The sequence below is a fragment of the Podarcis erhardii genome (genome assembly GCF_964252035.2).
Source record: "Podarcis erhardii genome assembly, chromosome: 1".
In the NCBI taxonomy this organism is placed as follows: domain Eukaryota; kingdom Metazoa; phylum Chordata; class Lepidosauria; order Squamata; family Lacertidae; genus Podarcis; species Podarcis erhardii.
This window is the reverse complement of record NC_138497.1, coordinates 65154918-65170787: the sequence shown is the minus strand read 5'-3', so window position 1 is coordinate 65170787 and position 15870 is coordinate 65154918. Positions and strand designations below refer to the sequence as shown.

The following is a 15870-nucleotide window of genomic DNA, read 5'->3' as shown; positions in this document are numbered from 1 at the left end:
ATCCTCACAATCAGAAATATATGCACCTGGAAATTTTTATGAAATACAAAATTAGCAGGAAGTGTTCTGGTTGTATTGGGGTGGGGGACATGATACTATGTCTCACCCAGTTAACACAGTTCAATAAGTTTAAATGTTATTTTCTCTTAATTTCTTCTAAATCGTTTTAGGTTGGTTCGCCCTGCTCACTTATTGTGACCTGCACTGCGTTGCAGGGGGTTAGACTAGATCAGTGTTTCCCAACCTTGGATCTTCAGCTGTTTTTGGACTACAACTCCCATCATCCCTAGGTAGCAAGGAAGGCTGGGAATTGTAGTACGAAAACAGCTGGAGACCCAGGGTTGGTAAACAATGGACTACTAGATGACCATAGAAGTTTCTTCCAACTGTACAGTTCTATGATTTGATATTCCTCATTCTTTTCCAGATTTGACTGATTCTGTCCCCCGCTCCCCAACAAATTAGATTTAGGTTGCAATCCTAACTGGAAGTAAGCCCCTTTGAACATAGGATTTACTTCTGAGTGATACACTCAGCAGGATCATATTGCAAATCGTTCTGCAGGGGGAAAAAAACATTGGAAATTTTCTCCTGCTTCAGCAATGAGGCAATTTTTTAAAAAGAGGGAGATACAATAGTTATTACAGGTGGTTCCGCCCCCCCCCTTCCACACACTCAAAAGGTTCCTGATGCTTTGTAGTTAATCCTAGTAATAACCTTTCTGTTCCATTTTATTCAACTGTTTGGGTTTTGTGAAAGTGCGATGGCTCTCATTTCTTTTATTATTATTATAAAACAATTGGGGTGCACACCTCCTTGAATTTGTACATAGAGTCAAAGGGACTTGTCTTCATATAGATGCATTGATGGTGCCAGTGAGATGGAACTCCCATAATCTCTTACATACATTTATTTAGACTTGGTGTATGATAATTTCCCCGTCACCTAATCTTAATTTTTTACCCCTATATCGTGAAACCTTTTTTTTGGGGGGGTGCCTCGTTTCTTTCTTAAAAAAGAGGAAAACAACCCCCTATACTAATGACCATGCTGATGACACAACGCTTGAAGAAATTGAGGAATACTCAGGATTTGCAGGGCACTCCAGCACCCAGTGCCTTCGGTCTCCCGTGACCCTGCATTCCTCTTCAATTTAATCTTTCAGGGGAGGGCAAGAGATTTGCTGCGATTTGGCAGGGGATGCTCTCCCTCCTTAGCCTTCCTTTTTGGCTTGAGGTTGCGGGGTGGCGGGGGGAGAGAGAAGAGAGTGAAGTAAGCAGCAGCAGCAAGGAGGAGCTGGCAGCCTATGCGTGTGTGGCTGTGTGTGTGTGTGTGTGAGTGTGAGTGAGAGAGAGAGAGAGAGAGAGAGAGAGAGAGAGAGGCGAGCGCCTTGGCCGCCCTGTTTCCTGGTGCTCTGCTCCCTGACCCCAGTGGCAGTCCTTACTCACTGCACTCCTCCGCTCTCTTCCTCCTTCTCTCCCCCTTCATTTCTCCCTCTCTCCCTCTTTCTCTTTCTCGCTCTCCAGCCCAGATCGCGGCTGCTCTCCTTCTCCCTTTTCTTCCTTCCTTCCTTCCTTCCTTCCCCTTTCCCTCCCTCCCTCCTTCCTTCCTTCCTTCTGCCTGCGTCCGCCTCTCTCCTTTCCACTCCGGGGACCCTCGGGGGTCGAAGGTGTCTGCCCTGCCTTGCACCAGCCGCCAACCTCTGGCAAAGCCTTGCCTCGCTCTTTCGCCCTCTCGCAACACAGCTCCGCGGCACCATCCGCCTCCTCCTCCTCCTCCTCCTCCCCTCCTCCTCCTCATGGATCGGCTCCTTCCCCAGCACTGAAGGCATCCCTAGGAACACACATCAACATCCAGGAAAAATAAAAAAAGAGGGAGAGAAGGTAAATCATCCGCCCCGAGCAGAGAGAAGGGGAGAGAGGGATCAGATGGAAGAAGGAGAAGGACCAAGAGAGAGAGAGAAAGGGGGAGCGAGAGGGAGTAAATTCCTAATAACAAAACACAAAGCCATGGGTTAGAGGTGCCTTGTCATGTACAAGTACAAGGGGATCAGAGAGGGCAAACAAGAATCTGATTCAAACGGGCTGCTGATTTGCCACTCGCCAAAGCGATCGCGGGCAGAGAGCTGGATTGTTATGATTGTGATTTTATTATAAATTGTTGTTTCAGAAGGAAGGCTAATTTCTGCGCGGGTGTCTGTTTCTCTCCCTCCTCTTTCTCTCTCCACCCCCCCTCCAACCCCGGTGCTTCCAGTGCTCCCCACCTTTCTCCTCCTCCTTCTCCTGCCCCCCCTCCCCGCTTTTGCGTTAATTTCTTGTCTTGCGGAGTGGGGGGGGGGGGCGCGGCGCCGGCTGGGGAATAGATTGGGCAGCGGAGATTAATTCGCTGGCTGTTTACTAGAGAGTCTCGGGTGATCGGGGTTATAATGTAAGAGCACGACCGGGGGAGGGTAGGCCAAAGGGAGCATTGTGCTGCGCGAGGGAGAGAGCGAGGCGAGGCGGCAGATCGAGGGACTGAAATGCAAAGTACAGTTAGCGTGGAAAAACTGAAACGTGGGGCTGGCGGGGAGGAGGAAGGTGTGGGGACGGGGGGGGGCAGAAACGTGTTTGTCACCCCCCCCTTTGCCTTATTCTCTGCATTTTCTCACCCACCCACCCCTGCCCAAAGCAAAAGAAAAGGAGAGGGGGTGAAAAAGTAACGATTGCAAATGGGTTTATTTACTATTCAAGAGCTGGAGTTTCCCCATGTCTCTTTCACATGCAAGGCAGCTACGTTTCTCGCTTTCTCTCCCCCTTCTCGCTTCACAACAGGCTTGGAAATCAATGACCCCCGAGGCCTAAGGGCACTTGGAAACCTTTCGACATTTTATTGGGGTGGGGTGAAAAAAGGGGGGGGGGAGGCTGGAAAGAAGAGAAATATAAAATCACCCACGAGTTGTAAATTTACCGCCCCACCCGGCTTGCTGCATGATTTTGTAGTTTCCCCTCTCCTCCCCCCCCCCAAAGCAACCCACCTCCTGCTAGGTATTGTAGTTTGAGTGCGAAATGTGAACGAGAAGAAGCGGTGTATGTTGTGTGGGGGGTGGGGATGTTACAGCTATTGTAGAGAAAAGAGGATGAAAACTTTACCCATGCACATTAAAAAAAAGGAGAGAAAAGGGAACTATAAGTGGGGGGGGGGGACAGACTACAACAATGAAGCAGTTGTAAAAATGTGGAGTTTGAATGCATTTGAGCTAGGTTAGAATGCCAGTTTGAGTGGCAAGGGGGGGGGGGAGATCGGTTGGGATGAGTGACGTTGGGAAAAGGGGGGGGGGAGCCAGGATGGTGCGGTGTCAGAGCTATTGGCCGCTGATTGTGATCAATCATTCCGAGCACTGGGGAAAGAGGGAATGAGAGAGGCAGAGAGGAAGCAGACCCAACACGCAGCGTGGATTCAGAGGAGTGCTGTGCTGCCACCTCTCCGGGAGAGTTGCCCAGAGAGAAGGGGGGAGAAAGTGTGCCCAGCACCGCTTAGATGGGCACGGACTGACTGCCACGAGGAGGTAGTGTGTGCAAACTGGTACCTGGTTGTTGTTGTTTTTTATTGTTCCTGTTTGCTGCTGTGCACCTTTGAACTGAAGGTGGCTTGGGAAATGGATCATTTCAACCGAGGGATGGAGTTTGTTCTAAGGATTTCATCTGTAAGAAGAAAGGGTCCACAAGGATTCTTTCCTCTCTTTCTCCATCTTTCTGTATGTGTGGCATCAGGTTTTTTTATGAATGGAAAACAGGTTTGGTTTCATTTATTAGTCATGTGTTGGGGATAAGATTTTATCTTTCCAACATTCATTTGATATATAACTTTTATGCACCCCTCTTCAGAAAGGAAAAGAAAAGGAAAAAGCCTACCTGGAGATAGGAGCAGAATGGATAATGAGTTATAGTTAAATTAAAAATATATGCACTGTTTGCTGGAATGTTGAGTATAAATGGGGATCTTGTTTTGCAGTGATTGGATAAACTTATGCTAGAAGAAGCTATAGGAAAGTATTAAACAAGACACCTACATGAGTAACTTCTTGAAGACTTTATGGATTTAAATTCTTGAATTGTTACTTGGGCTGCAATGCTAAGAACAGTTACCAGAGAGTAAGCTCCATTGAAAATAGTGGAACTTACTTCTGAGTAAATGATTGCACATTGAGTGTAGTTTAATCAAAGCAAGAATAACAAAGGTTGAATATAAATCTTGAAGGAAGTGTTAGCATCAGTATCTTATTTAACTCTTCGCCCTAATTTCTAATTCTTAAGGAATTTCCATACTTGCTTCAACTAAAGCCAGTCTAAAGTCAATGGGAATTAATATTCCAAATGATGGAGTAAAATAGTGGGTTCTCTCTTCCCCAAATAGTATTTGTTTTCTTTACATCTGTGCAAATTGTGAGTGTGATTATTAATTTTCTTTCATTTAATGTACATGTTTATAACAATGTTATAAAAACTGGTAGCCTGGTAATGCCAGAAATACTTGCCATTTTTTTATATATTCTGAGACAAAAATGATTATATACAGTGCATATAAATGCCCTGCTTTTGTGTCTTTTATGGACTTCAAATCAAATCAGCAGATTCAATGCCTTTGTGACATTTATCCATTGTGGAAGCATACCAACTGCACAACCAGTGCTTACATTATTCACAGGCTGCCCCCTGAGTTTTTCAGGATTACATAATATAAGATGGCACTTTGCTAGTTCTTCTGTTGGCATAATTCTAGCATTAAAATTAGCAGTAAGTTGCTTAACAGTGTAGACCCCCCTCTTATTATTCCACCGTGGATGCACCATCTTCTTAATGACTGGTGTCAATGGGAGGGAAGAACTATAGTCCTCACAGGGAGGCTAATAAATTTGTTAGCGAAAGTTTTGAAGTACTTGGGTCCTGCCTTACATTTTCTTCAAAGAGCTCCTCATTAAAGCAGATCACAATCAGACACTTCTAATATGAAAGCTGTTTTGCACTGGAATAGAAGGAAAGGGAAATGAAACTAAGATCAGCCTGCTCAGACATAATATGTGACCTTTATTTACTAGTTTGATAGTCACTGATTGACATTTTAAAAGCCAATGGTGTAAATTTGCCACGTTTTAATACAAGAAGACCCCCAGAATTAGAAATGTAATATTTTGCTTACTTTTATATTGGCTTGTGTGTGTTTTTTTTGTATACATACTTGAAAATTTAAATAAAGAAATATTTAATTTAAAAAATCTTAGAGAAACTGAATGAGGATTTCTGTTTGCCTACCAATATTCTGCTTTGACTTTGAGTTAGCTCACTGTTTTTCTCATAGCTAAAGTTTTGAATATTGTGCAACACATCATGGGTTGGGCTGTATACACTATTCTCCTCAGCAAGTTTGATTTCTTTCCCCTTGAGTTTTGTGGGCTAAAGAATATAAAATACTGCCTTTTGGCTGCACTAAATTAATTAAAATATAGTTGCTTATCTTTTCGGGGAAAAACAGAAAAATAATGATATTGTGTTTATTAGTTATACTCAACAGAATCAGCTTTTGCGGGGCGGGAGTGGTTGGCCATGCAATTTCAATACTGCTACCTAAAACTAATGACTAAAACTCTAACAATACAAAATGTGTTCTTTTCCCCCAATCCCTAAGCTCTCAGGGTTAACATTGTTTTTAATGACAGTCATTTCTCTAACAGGAAGATGTTTTCATTTGTATTTACTTTTCAGTGCAGTGCAATTATGCAGTTCCACGCTGCACACTGTCTTCATAGTTAGTATCTCAAAAGAGAATTACAGTCTTCACAACAGAATTGCAATTGGAAGCAGGTGTTGTGTTTTACTGTTATGCAAAATAACAGTAAAATATAATTGTGGGGGAAATTAAGGAAACAGCTGCAAAGTTGGTATGGAAGCTCCTTCATTACAATTTGTAGGCAGTTATCTTACACTGCAAACTGGGCAAAGATTTTATGTAGCAAATTGTAGCGATTTTGTTCTCCATGCCTATATATACATATATATAACCAGCGAATAATTTGAGACAAAGACCAAGAGTACCCTCTGCGAAATATACTAAAGATTTTGGTCAAGATCCACTTGATGGGGGTCTTAGCTCTCTCCCTGCTTGCTTTTTCCGATATGCAAAATGAAAAAATACCCTGATTCTTGAAAAAAGGAAGTTGTGTGGTTCCGTAACCTGCTTAACATATGGAAGCCTATGTAGGCCTGAGGTTGTAAAATAATAAAATAAATCGCCTATAGCAGGCCATCTGCTATTTGGAAGGCATTATGTGGAATTTTGTGCTGAACCAGGTTTTACAGTTCATATCTTAATACTGGTTCAATGTAGAGGCTCCAGATATTTGATTTTACATCTAGCAAGTCCTATTTTTATTTAGAAACAATGGAGCACCGCTATGTAGCAATCAGCTATGTAGCATAACTGATTGTAAATACAAAGACTGGTTTTCTATACTTCTGTATCAATTTTAGGAAGCGCCTAATTTATAGGAACAGCAAGTATATGAATGTAAGTGTTACCTTTTTTTGTATTCCTAAGAATGCACAACGATTTATCTGTTTGGATTTAAACATACCCTAAAAGGTGGATCATGACCAAAATCGGGGGGGGGGGGACCTATCTTCAACCCTTTCAGATCTTTTTGGTATTAAAATGTTAAGAGTGGGAATTACAAGTTTTGCTTTTCAAGTTTGTGCTCAGTCTGTTTGCCTTCAGTTTCTCATGAGCACATACTTGAAGGTTGCGTAACTACTTTTTTCTAATGGCAGGATGGGATTTAAACATTTGTGTCAATGATAGGGAGTGGAAGGAAGTCCATCAACCTCACCAGGGAATAACAGGGAAATTGGTGACTTAATGAAGGTGCTCACAGAGTGCATTAGAATAGCAGGGGGTTTTTTGGATGAAGACTTAATCAGAATTATTTTGAGAGATTTCAAATGCAGAAAGCAGTTTGACATAATGGAAGGATTAGAAGTCCTTCACAACTCTTCTTCTGGTGCCACAACAGTGAAGAGGCAACACAAGCAGAAAAGGGTTGTAGGGTTATTCCTTTAGCCCTTTATCATTGTATGCATCCTGTCTGCTTCCCTGTGTTCTAGTATAAATTCTTCAAGTGTTCCAGTTACAGATGGGTAGCCGTGTTGGTCTGCCATAGTCAAAACAAAATAAAAAAATTCCTTCCAGTAGCACCTTAAAGACCAACTAAGTTAGTTCTAGGTATGAGCTTTCGTGTGCATGCACACTTCTTCAGGTATCTGGAAGGAATTTTTTTATTTTGTTTCTTCAAGTGTGTGTGGGGGAGACTTTTCTGTTGGTGGAACTTCCAGTGTAAAAAAGAATCCTGATCTTCCAGAGCTCTTAGTTACCCTTCACAAGTAGAAAAGGCCCCAATGCAAAAGTTACACTAGAACATGGGAAAGCTCAAAGGATCTGTGTGAGGACGAATACATTCAAGGGGCATATCCACAGCTCTTTCCTACTTGAGTTGCCCCTTTATGGCTGAAACATTCAAAAGGGCTAGCAGACATTTACTAATTTTTTGACCAGAATAATGATATTCCAGAAGGAATGAAGCAAATGGCTAGAAACATGTAGGTTGTGTTAAATAATGGAAGTGTATAACTCACAGTAATAAATTATAATTGATTTTGACATAAAGAACTGTCCATTTCTGCTTTTTTATACATTTCTTTGGCTTAAATAATGAAAGGAAATTTAGGAATGATAGGGTATACAGAAATAGTAGAAAGACATCCCACCAGATGTCAAAGAGAACAACAACTACCAGACTTTTAGAAGACATCTGAAGGCAGCCCTGTTCAGGGAAGCTTTTAATGTTTGATGTATTAGAGTATTTTAATATTTTTTTTGGAAGCCGCCCAGAGTGGCTGGGGAAGCCCAGCCAGATGGGCGGGGTACAAATAAATTATTATTATTATTGAAAGCAATCTTTCTTCTGTAGCTCCTGTTCTTTAGTTTAGGCCATATGGATTGGCTTGATGGATGGACCATCTCCAGGTCCATCTTCTCCAGTATTTTGTAACCATGAATGGGTTGCTAGATGCTTATGGATACTCATAACCATCACTATACCTTGGGTTTTTTTGCCTCTGTGTTTAGAGCTATACTGCCTCTGAATATACATGTTTTGTTTGTTTATTTACTTCTATACAGCCCTTCATCCGAAGATCATAGGGCAGCTTACAATATAAAAACCCAAAAACGTACACTATAATAACAAACAATAACAATATACCCTCAGCTATCATGCATTAGTTATTCACTGCATTTAGAATGCATAATTTTGGCTAACCTTAACCCCAGGACCAGTGAATATTTCTGGATGAGTTTGATTCTAGTATTGTAATACACCTCTTAACTACTTTTATGTTGTTCATAACATTATAAACTCCTTTCCTGTGAACATCAGTAGTGTTTCTTTTTCCTAAACAAGAAAACTCTTATTCTCTTTAACCTTTTCTTGTCAAGAAACTGCTTGAACAACTTGATCGTTTTGGTTGTTCTTTTCTATACCTTTACCCAGTGTTTTTTTCTTTCTAAAAAAATGTTCACGGGTACTCTCATTTTCCTATTCATATTGAAATACTGCCCCTCAATGAGGGCAAACTTAAATTCACAAAATGTTTAGGGATATGCGTCCCCCTGTGTCCCCCCAGGAAAAAAGCACCGCCTGTACCAGCTCCATCATGTCCTACTGAGAGTAAAATATCCCCTGTTGCTTGAGCATTGACCTTGTAAAATTTGGGACATGGATATGTTGCAATGCTGCTACAATATCATTTTTAAATTTAAGAAATACAGTACTTAGAAATGAATTGGTGAATCTTTTTGTTTTGTTTCATGGAAATGTTAGATGAGCTGTCTTTTATGGTGGGTTAGGAGAACCAACAAAACAACTGTATGCATGTTTGGAGGAAGGGTGAGAGGGGAGGAGGGGTAGGAAGGAGAGAATGTTGGACCAAAGATGTTCAAGTTTGTGAGTTTAGAAAAATATCAGAAACGTTTACAGTTGCAATTACATTTCTTTGCATTTATGAAGAGGTTGATATTTTTAATTTAAAGTAAAATTCCTCTGAGCCTTCTAAAATTACTAAGATTACCGTGTGCAAGTGTAATCTGAGGGTGGTTTAACTGCCGACAGCAGAAGTGTGGTTGGAGGAGAACTCTTGCACATCTCTGTCTGTTTTGCAAGTTCTTGAGTTAGTCTCCAAATCTCTGGGTGCATGTCAGGAAAGTGGAATCACTTTGGATCTAAGCCATTTCCCAGACCTTCCCTGGCACATCCTTGAACCTCCCCAGCTCACCCCTTACCATGTTCCTACTGAAGCTGGAGCACCAACATTGATTGGGGCCAGGGCTGTAGATGCTTCTGCAGTGGCATTGACGTTGAATCTCCATATCTGGTGTCAGAACTCTGTCTTCTTTGTTGGAGAGGGAGACTTGGTGCCTGTGTTGTCCTCCAAACATAGAAATGTGGTCATAAAGTACTTTAAGCATGATGACAGCATACCATGTGGGTATAACAAGTTGAACCTGAAACAATATGTTGCCCTGTGGACTGCTACTGTTCAGGGTTCCAGCAGCCAGCCATACCCTTTCCCAAGATACTCCATTATATTGTCCTTCACCAGTGGCTTTCCATACCCACTTCCCAGCAGTCAGCCAGTATTCCTGTATTTGGAGGTCTCCCACCTTTAGGGTTTTATCTTTAAGATTTTTCTTTACTTCTGCCAACCAAGGGGTTTCCCTGGACAGGCTGATACCTCCCTTTTGTATGTGGATTGTGTCATTTCAGGTACATTAAGATCTACACTCAGATAATGAGTTTACACGCTAGTGTTATTAGGAATGGATCAATACATATTTCCATAGGAAACCATCACAGGCTAGGCTGAACTCAAAACCCTCATTACAAATTGATCAATATCTCTGTACTGTTCTGTTTTTCCAGAAGTCTGCAGAGCTCATGAGGAGATATTTGGCTTCTGTCGTTGGCTGAAACACAATGCCCACTCCCATCTTTTGTTCTGGAAAGTTGTAAGTTGCTCATGTCTATAAAGAGAAAGGATGGCTCATGGAATTCCTTCACAAGGCAAAGTTACCATTTCTGTGGATGAATACAGCTCAAATCCAACCCAGGCGTTCACACACTACAACATTAACCAGAGCAGGTTCCAGCCTCCCCATGTACACATGTAAGTACTATGATTGATTTTTGAACTTCAAGTAGTGGAAGTTACAGGTGGAAAACTTGTCCAGAATTAAGTGCCACCTTGCTGTTATATCAAGGTGTGAAACAACCATATATTTTGCTGTAATTGAGTTCCATAATTTGCTTGCAATTATGCATACTTTCTGGAAGCCAAATCAAAGTTGACATATATTTTGCACCTATTTTACAAAACAAATTCCTTCCAGTAGCACCTTAAAGACCATAAAGCTCATACCAAGAACTGACTTAGTTGGTCTTTAAGGTGCTACTGGAAGGAATTTGTTTTGTTTTGACTATGGCAGACCAACACGGCTACCTATCTGTAACTGGACCTATTTTACAGTTTTCTAATTCCTGGTAGTGAAAATCAGGTCAACATATCAGAGTTGTGATGACTTTGTAATCACGAGAGTAGAAAAATAAGAATTTGGGCTTCTTTTTACTTGTTGCTAGTCTTCTAACATTTATTGTGATAACGTTTTCAAAAAACAAAAAGGGGAGAGTTGAAATGTTAGCCTGTAGGATGTATAAATTGTGATCTGGAAGTTCATGTTGCCTGCCCCTGGACTGATGGTGGGTGTGGAATTATTAGAGTTATGGCAATCCCTGTTATGAACTAGATGAAAACAACAAAAAAATCCAAAATTTGTTGCATGGTTTATTGGACAGAATAGTGTTCAAAGAGCTCCAGATGTCAGAGGCTTGGTAAAACTCAGCACAGTTTTGTATGTGAGCTGCAGGCCTAGTAACAGACTTGTAGCTTTATTGATTTCACTGGAACTTGCCAGAGGGACATATTTCTTGAAAATGTGAACACCCTTCCCCCACCCTTTGCACTCAGCTGCGAAATAGGCCTAATTGGGACTAATTGTCTCCTGATCACTGAATCCTTTGTCCTCCTTGTTGTAAGGGGAAGTGTGCCGCATGCTGCATTCCTCTTACAACAAGGAAGACAAAGGATTTCAAGACTGCTGAACTATTAGTCCCAAGAAATACAAATACTGCATTAAAATAATGTTTATAGCCTGAGCTTAAACCAACAAAGGCAGAGCAAAAGGTTCCCTGCTCAGACTGCTATGTTTTGGTATTGTGGCTTGTGAGATCACACTGACAACAGAAGGACTTGTGTAGGCACAGTTTGTGTGTGTGCATGTGTACACTCACATGTTTTAAGACCTAAGTGAAGACTTAAAACTCCAGATTTCCTTCCTATTGTCTAGTGATGTCCGATCTTTAAAAGGAGCAATTTTTACATAATCTCCTTTTTCCCTAATGGTTTGAAGGACAAGTTAAATTATAAAACAAAAGAAGCACCTCTTGACCTCATGCTGACCAAAGGTGAGTCAGGTCTTATTCATTGCATAGTGAGAATTCGAAAGCGTTGGAAGAGAGATACTTCGAAGAGATTAGATGCTTCTTCAATAACTGAAAAGGGGGCAAAGTTTTTTTGTTTTGTTTTTTAATTCCATCAATTCCTGTTGCCCTGAGTGAGGTGTACCAGCCTTTGAGCTATGCAGAACTCTTTGTTAATGAGAATGGAAAGTTAGCTTTTTTTTCAACCATAGAGAAAAGGACAAAAGTTAAATGCCAATGCAAATATATTAATCACTTTTAAAAAGCAGCCTTGATTATGCACCAGATAAACATGTAGTTAGAGTTGTAACCTGCCAGGGCTCTTGTTCCCCCTTTCACCCCCCCCCTCAAAAGAAGACAATCTTCTCATGTTGTATTGCAATAAACTCTAAAAGCTGTGTAAATTTTAAAAGCCGTTTGATGTGGGGTATATGTGTTTGATGGGAGGGTTAGAGAATACAGTTTTTTAAAAAGAAGCCAAACCCCCTCTTCGTGGTTTCCCTTCTGCATGATTGAATAGGCTTGTGCAATGATGAAATAACCAGGAAAAAATTCCAGAGCGTTGTTTTGAAAACCGCTTTTAGCTGATTGTTGTATCTGATCGTAGGTGCATTTGCTGTGCAGAAATGGACAATACAGCTATTCAACATATTTTACAATGACTTTGTATTTGTGATTTTGGGAACATGCAGCTGTTTTAGGCCATCATTTCTGAAACTGGAAAGCTTTAGCTGTTGTAACAAAGATAATTTACTTTAAGAGATTGTTAATAATTCCTTCTGATACAGGGTGTTATGTGAAATGCAGATTCACACTGTTGATTGATTATTGCATTCCTTTCTAAGACCCAGCTACCCCACTTGTTCTATATATAGTTAAGCTGTCTTGATCAATGCTGTGGATTGGGAAATTTTCTAAAGAAAATTTATAATCCTGAAAGGCTGAAGCTCAGTCTAGTTTGAGTGTGTAGGATTCTACTGTTTAACTACAAAAAAAAATAAAAAAAATGGAATGAGATCACCTTTCCTCTGACCAAATATATATATATATCACCTGGTTTTGGAAATTATCTTCATGCAGCATTTTGAGCAATTTATTTTAGACTACAGATCATTGTTTCAAGTTAGTATAAGTAATCCATATACAGCATTATGAAGTTGACACATAGTACACCAGGTTTGTCCTATGATTTCTGTGGGTCTGTTCTAGGAAAAGTGACTAACGAATGCACAACATACAGGCAATTTCCATTAAAGGTTCAAAACCATATGCTTTGGTTCTTATGGTTGGTGGAAGGATCACTAGCCTTGCGTTCTGATCCAGTGTCTTTCCTTGCCCATTTACGTATTTCAACTTCCAGCTACTTCAATCCCGAGGTGTGCACTGACTATTTAGTATAGTGATGCTTTTTACTTTCATTAAGATGTATGTACTATAGCCATGTCAGTTGGTGTTGGCTGAGTTTTTCTGGAACTCAAAGCATGTTAGATATTTTTCTGCTGCAGCTCTCCTAACTCTTCTAAACAGCACTCCTTTCCTCCGTGGAGTTCTGGTTAAATGCTTTGCAAAGCTAAGCACACAAAGATAAATTACATACTTTGCAAGGTGAATGCGTAACTGGAACGCCATGAGGGAGGAGATACTGTGTTGAGTTGAGTGAGGAATTCAGTTGTTAAAAAAAAAAGATGGTGGTCAAAGAGTTAAGCATCCATTTCCCCCTGCTTTCTGTGCAAAATAATTCCACTCTAAAGCTGTTTCTGGGTTTTTTTTGTAAGACTGTCAGAGCTTTATTAGATGAGTTTGCAAGTAATGTGTAGCTTTTATGTCTACATCCAGCACCACATTGCAAAATGTTTTCTTAGTTCCCTGACTATAGTGAAGTTGGGAGATAGCACAGTTCAGAGTTGATAAAAATCCGTCCACATTACATACATTTTGGGTTTGGTTCTTCAGTATCAAGGCATTCCTTGATAGCCTAAAAATGACTGCTCCTGTATCAACAGAATAAAACTCTTATTTTGCAAATTGAAGTGCTTATTTTGCACAAATTATTCTCTCATTTTTGCAGAATTTGCCTTTTTTTGGGGGGGGGGAAATGAGCTCAGGCTTTCATTAACAATGCTTATTTCCGTAAGTACAGAGTCCACAGTGAGTGAGCTCATAAGAACTGTAAGTTTTAAGTTGCCTTGCTGCAGACGGCTCTAATCTCATGGCAGACACAAAAAGTTCTGGACTGAGCTTGGTGCCGTGATCTGCACTCAGTGCAGTGAAAGCCTGCACCTTATTATACATTGTTTTCCCTTGGACAACCCTCCTACTTGTGTATTGAAATACAAACTGAAAGTCAGGAAATCGGCTGCAGCCCAATCATAATTGGATTTTGAAATCTGTGAGACACAGGACCAAACTGCACTATGTGATTGGCTCTTGTGTGCTTGTTTTTGTTGACGGAACAGCATCCATTACAGGGCCGGAATGGGAGCAGGGGAAGGATTTAACCTTTTGTCTGTGCCATGGTCCCAATATGGATAGCCACTTATGGCTGGTATTTTCTCAAGGAAGGAAGCTACAATTGATGCTAATGATAGTCTTCTCCTGGGGAAAAAAGCAGCAGTGGGGTGCCTTCATACATGTACTTGATTGGGATTGTGTGCGGGGGATAATTCCCCATACTGCAGCCCCAATCTGGATCGGTCCCCCCATGCTCTACTTCTCTCTCTCTCTATATATATATACATACACTGATGTTGGCCGCCCTGAGCCTGACTTCAGTTGGGGAGGATGGGATAGAAATAAAAGTTTATTTATTATTATTATGCAACTCCTGTTTAGTAAATGAATGTCAAGCACACATTATTGTGTTTAGCATTGTGTTTAGTTTGTCCCCAGTTCCCCTTGTCCAAAATAACTTACAGCATGTGGTGAATTAAAAGCGTGATGTCTCTTGCTTCATGGTCAAATGTCCCATTTGATTACTTGGCTTTGCAGCCAGTTCAGTTTTCAACTAATTCTATATTTTCTGCTGAAAGAAGATTGTCCCATGAGATAGAGTAGTTCTACAACACTGGAAAAAGATGTATAGGGGTGCCTTTAGAATGAAATAAATATGTTTCATCTAACGCTAGGTTTTTACTTCTCTGAGGTCACCTTATTCCATCCTGTCTCACATTAGCTGTTGCAGCCAGCATGTAAGTGTGTTCAAATTGAGAGTCACTGCTGTATTTTGCTGAAGAACTAATGGAACTTGGTCTCTGTTCAAGGCCCATAAGTCTAATTCCTGATCTGGTGAATTCACATTAACCTCCTATACTGCGTTACCCTGACACTTGAACACTACTAGAAGCCTGTCAGCTCATTCACAAAGTCCTCAGCCCACAGGTGGATCGTATCTCATTCTAGGGAAGTCATAGTTCTAAATGATGTATCTGAATGGCTTTCTGCATCCTATGTCTGAACATCCTATCATTAACTGTTTATAGCAAAGAATTGCACTTTCTAATATTGGCTGTAATGCTAGCAGTTACGTGGCTTTGGAAAAATATTTTGGATAACTTTTTTTCTTCTTTAAAAATCCTAATCCATCAGATAAAGCTAGCCAAAATAGCATTTCTGATTATATCTGGTTGTTGTTTTTTTATTCATCTAATATTCATTTGTGCAGGATTTTTTTGGGTAATTTTATTTTAAAATCATCTTCATTTTCAGCAAAAGGAACTACTTTTTAGAGTTTTAATTTTAGAGAAATATCAAGAAGTCTGGCTTATAAACCATGAGCTGTGAAAACTCTTGTCTTCTCAAATGGTCCATCCTCCCTTCAGTTGAATAGCAAAACTGATGTATTTCAGAAAAAAACTGTGCACAAACGCCCTTATCATTCATGGGAATCTTTCTCATAGATCTTTGCACAGAGGCTGCTGAGATGAGAACGGGTTTCATTAAAATGTTGATGACATTATTGAGGGATTCAATATTATAATGTTAATGTTCCAGTCCGGTTCTGGAATCTGTTCCATATGGACAGCCTGTCTGAAACTTCATTAAGGTTATTCACAATTTGTGAGTGCATCTTGAACAGTATACAGGAACAAGGCCAGTTTATTTTCCGTGGCTTAAAGGCAAAGAAGCTGTTAGGATGATTACATAAGCTACACTTCAGTTTAATACTTGTTGGAGCAAATGATTTTTATATTTCAGTCCCAATTAAGATTATTTACGGAAAGAAATTAGACTTCTGAGAAATATGACTTGAA

General features: G+C 40.5%; 1 protein-coding gene across 3 annotated transcripts in view; it reads left to right on the top strand.

Moving 5' to 3' along the window:
- Positions 1 to 1386: 1386 nt before the first annotated feature.
- MPPED2 (metallophosphoesterase domain containing 2) overlaps positions 1387 to 15870 on the top strand; it is a 138387-nt gene continuing 123903 nt past the window's right edge. The window contains exons 1-2 of one of the 3 annotated variants that reach the window (XM_081836176.1): positions 1387 to 1883; positions 10007 to 10250. In XM_081836176.1, the coding sequence (XP_081692302.1) occupies positions 10123 to 10250 (128 nt within the window). In that variant the 5' untranslated portion in view covers positions 1387 to 1883; positions 10007 to 10122. Of the gene's footprint in view, positions 1884 to 2405; positions 2428 to 3353; positions 3545 to 10006; positions 10251 to 15870 lie in introns of those variants that run through there. The other 2 variants (XM_081836178.1, XM_081836177.1) reach the window with 2 other exon arrangements.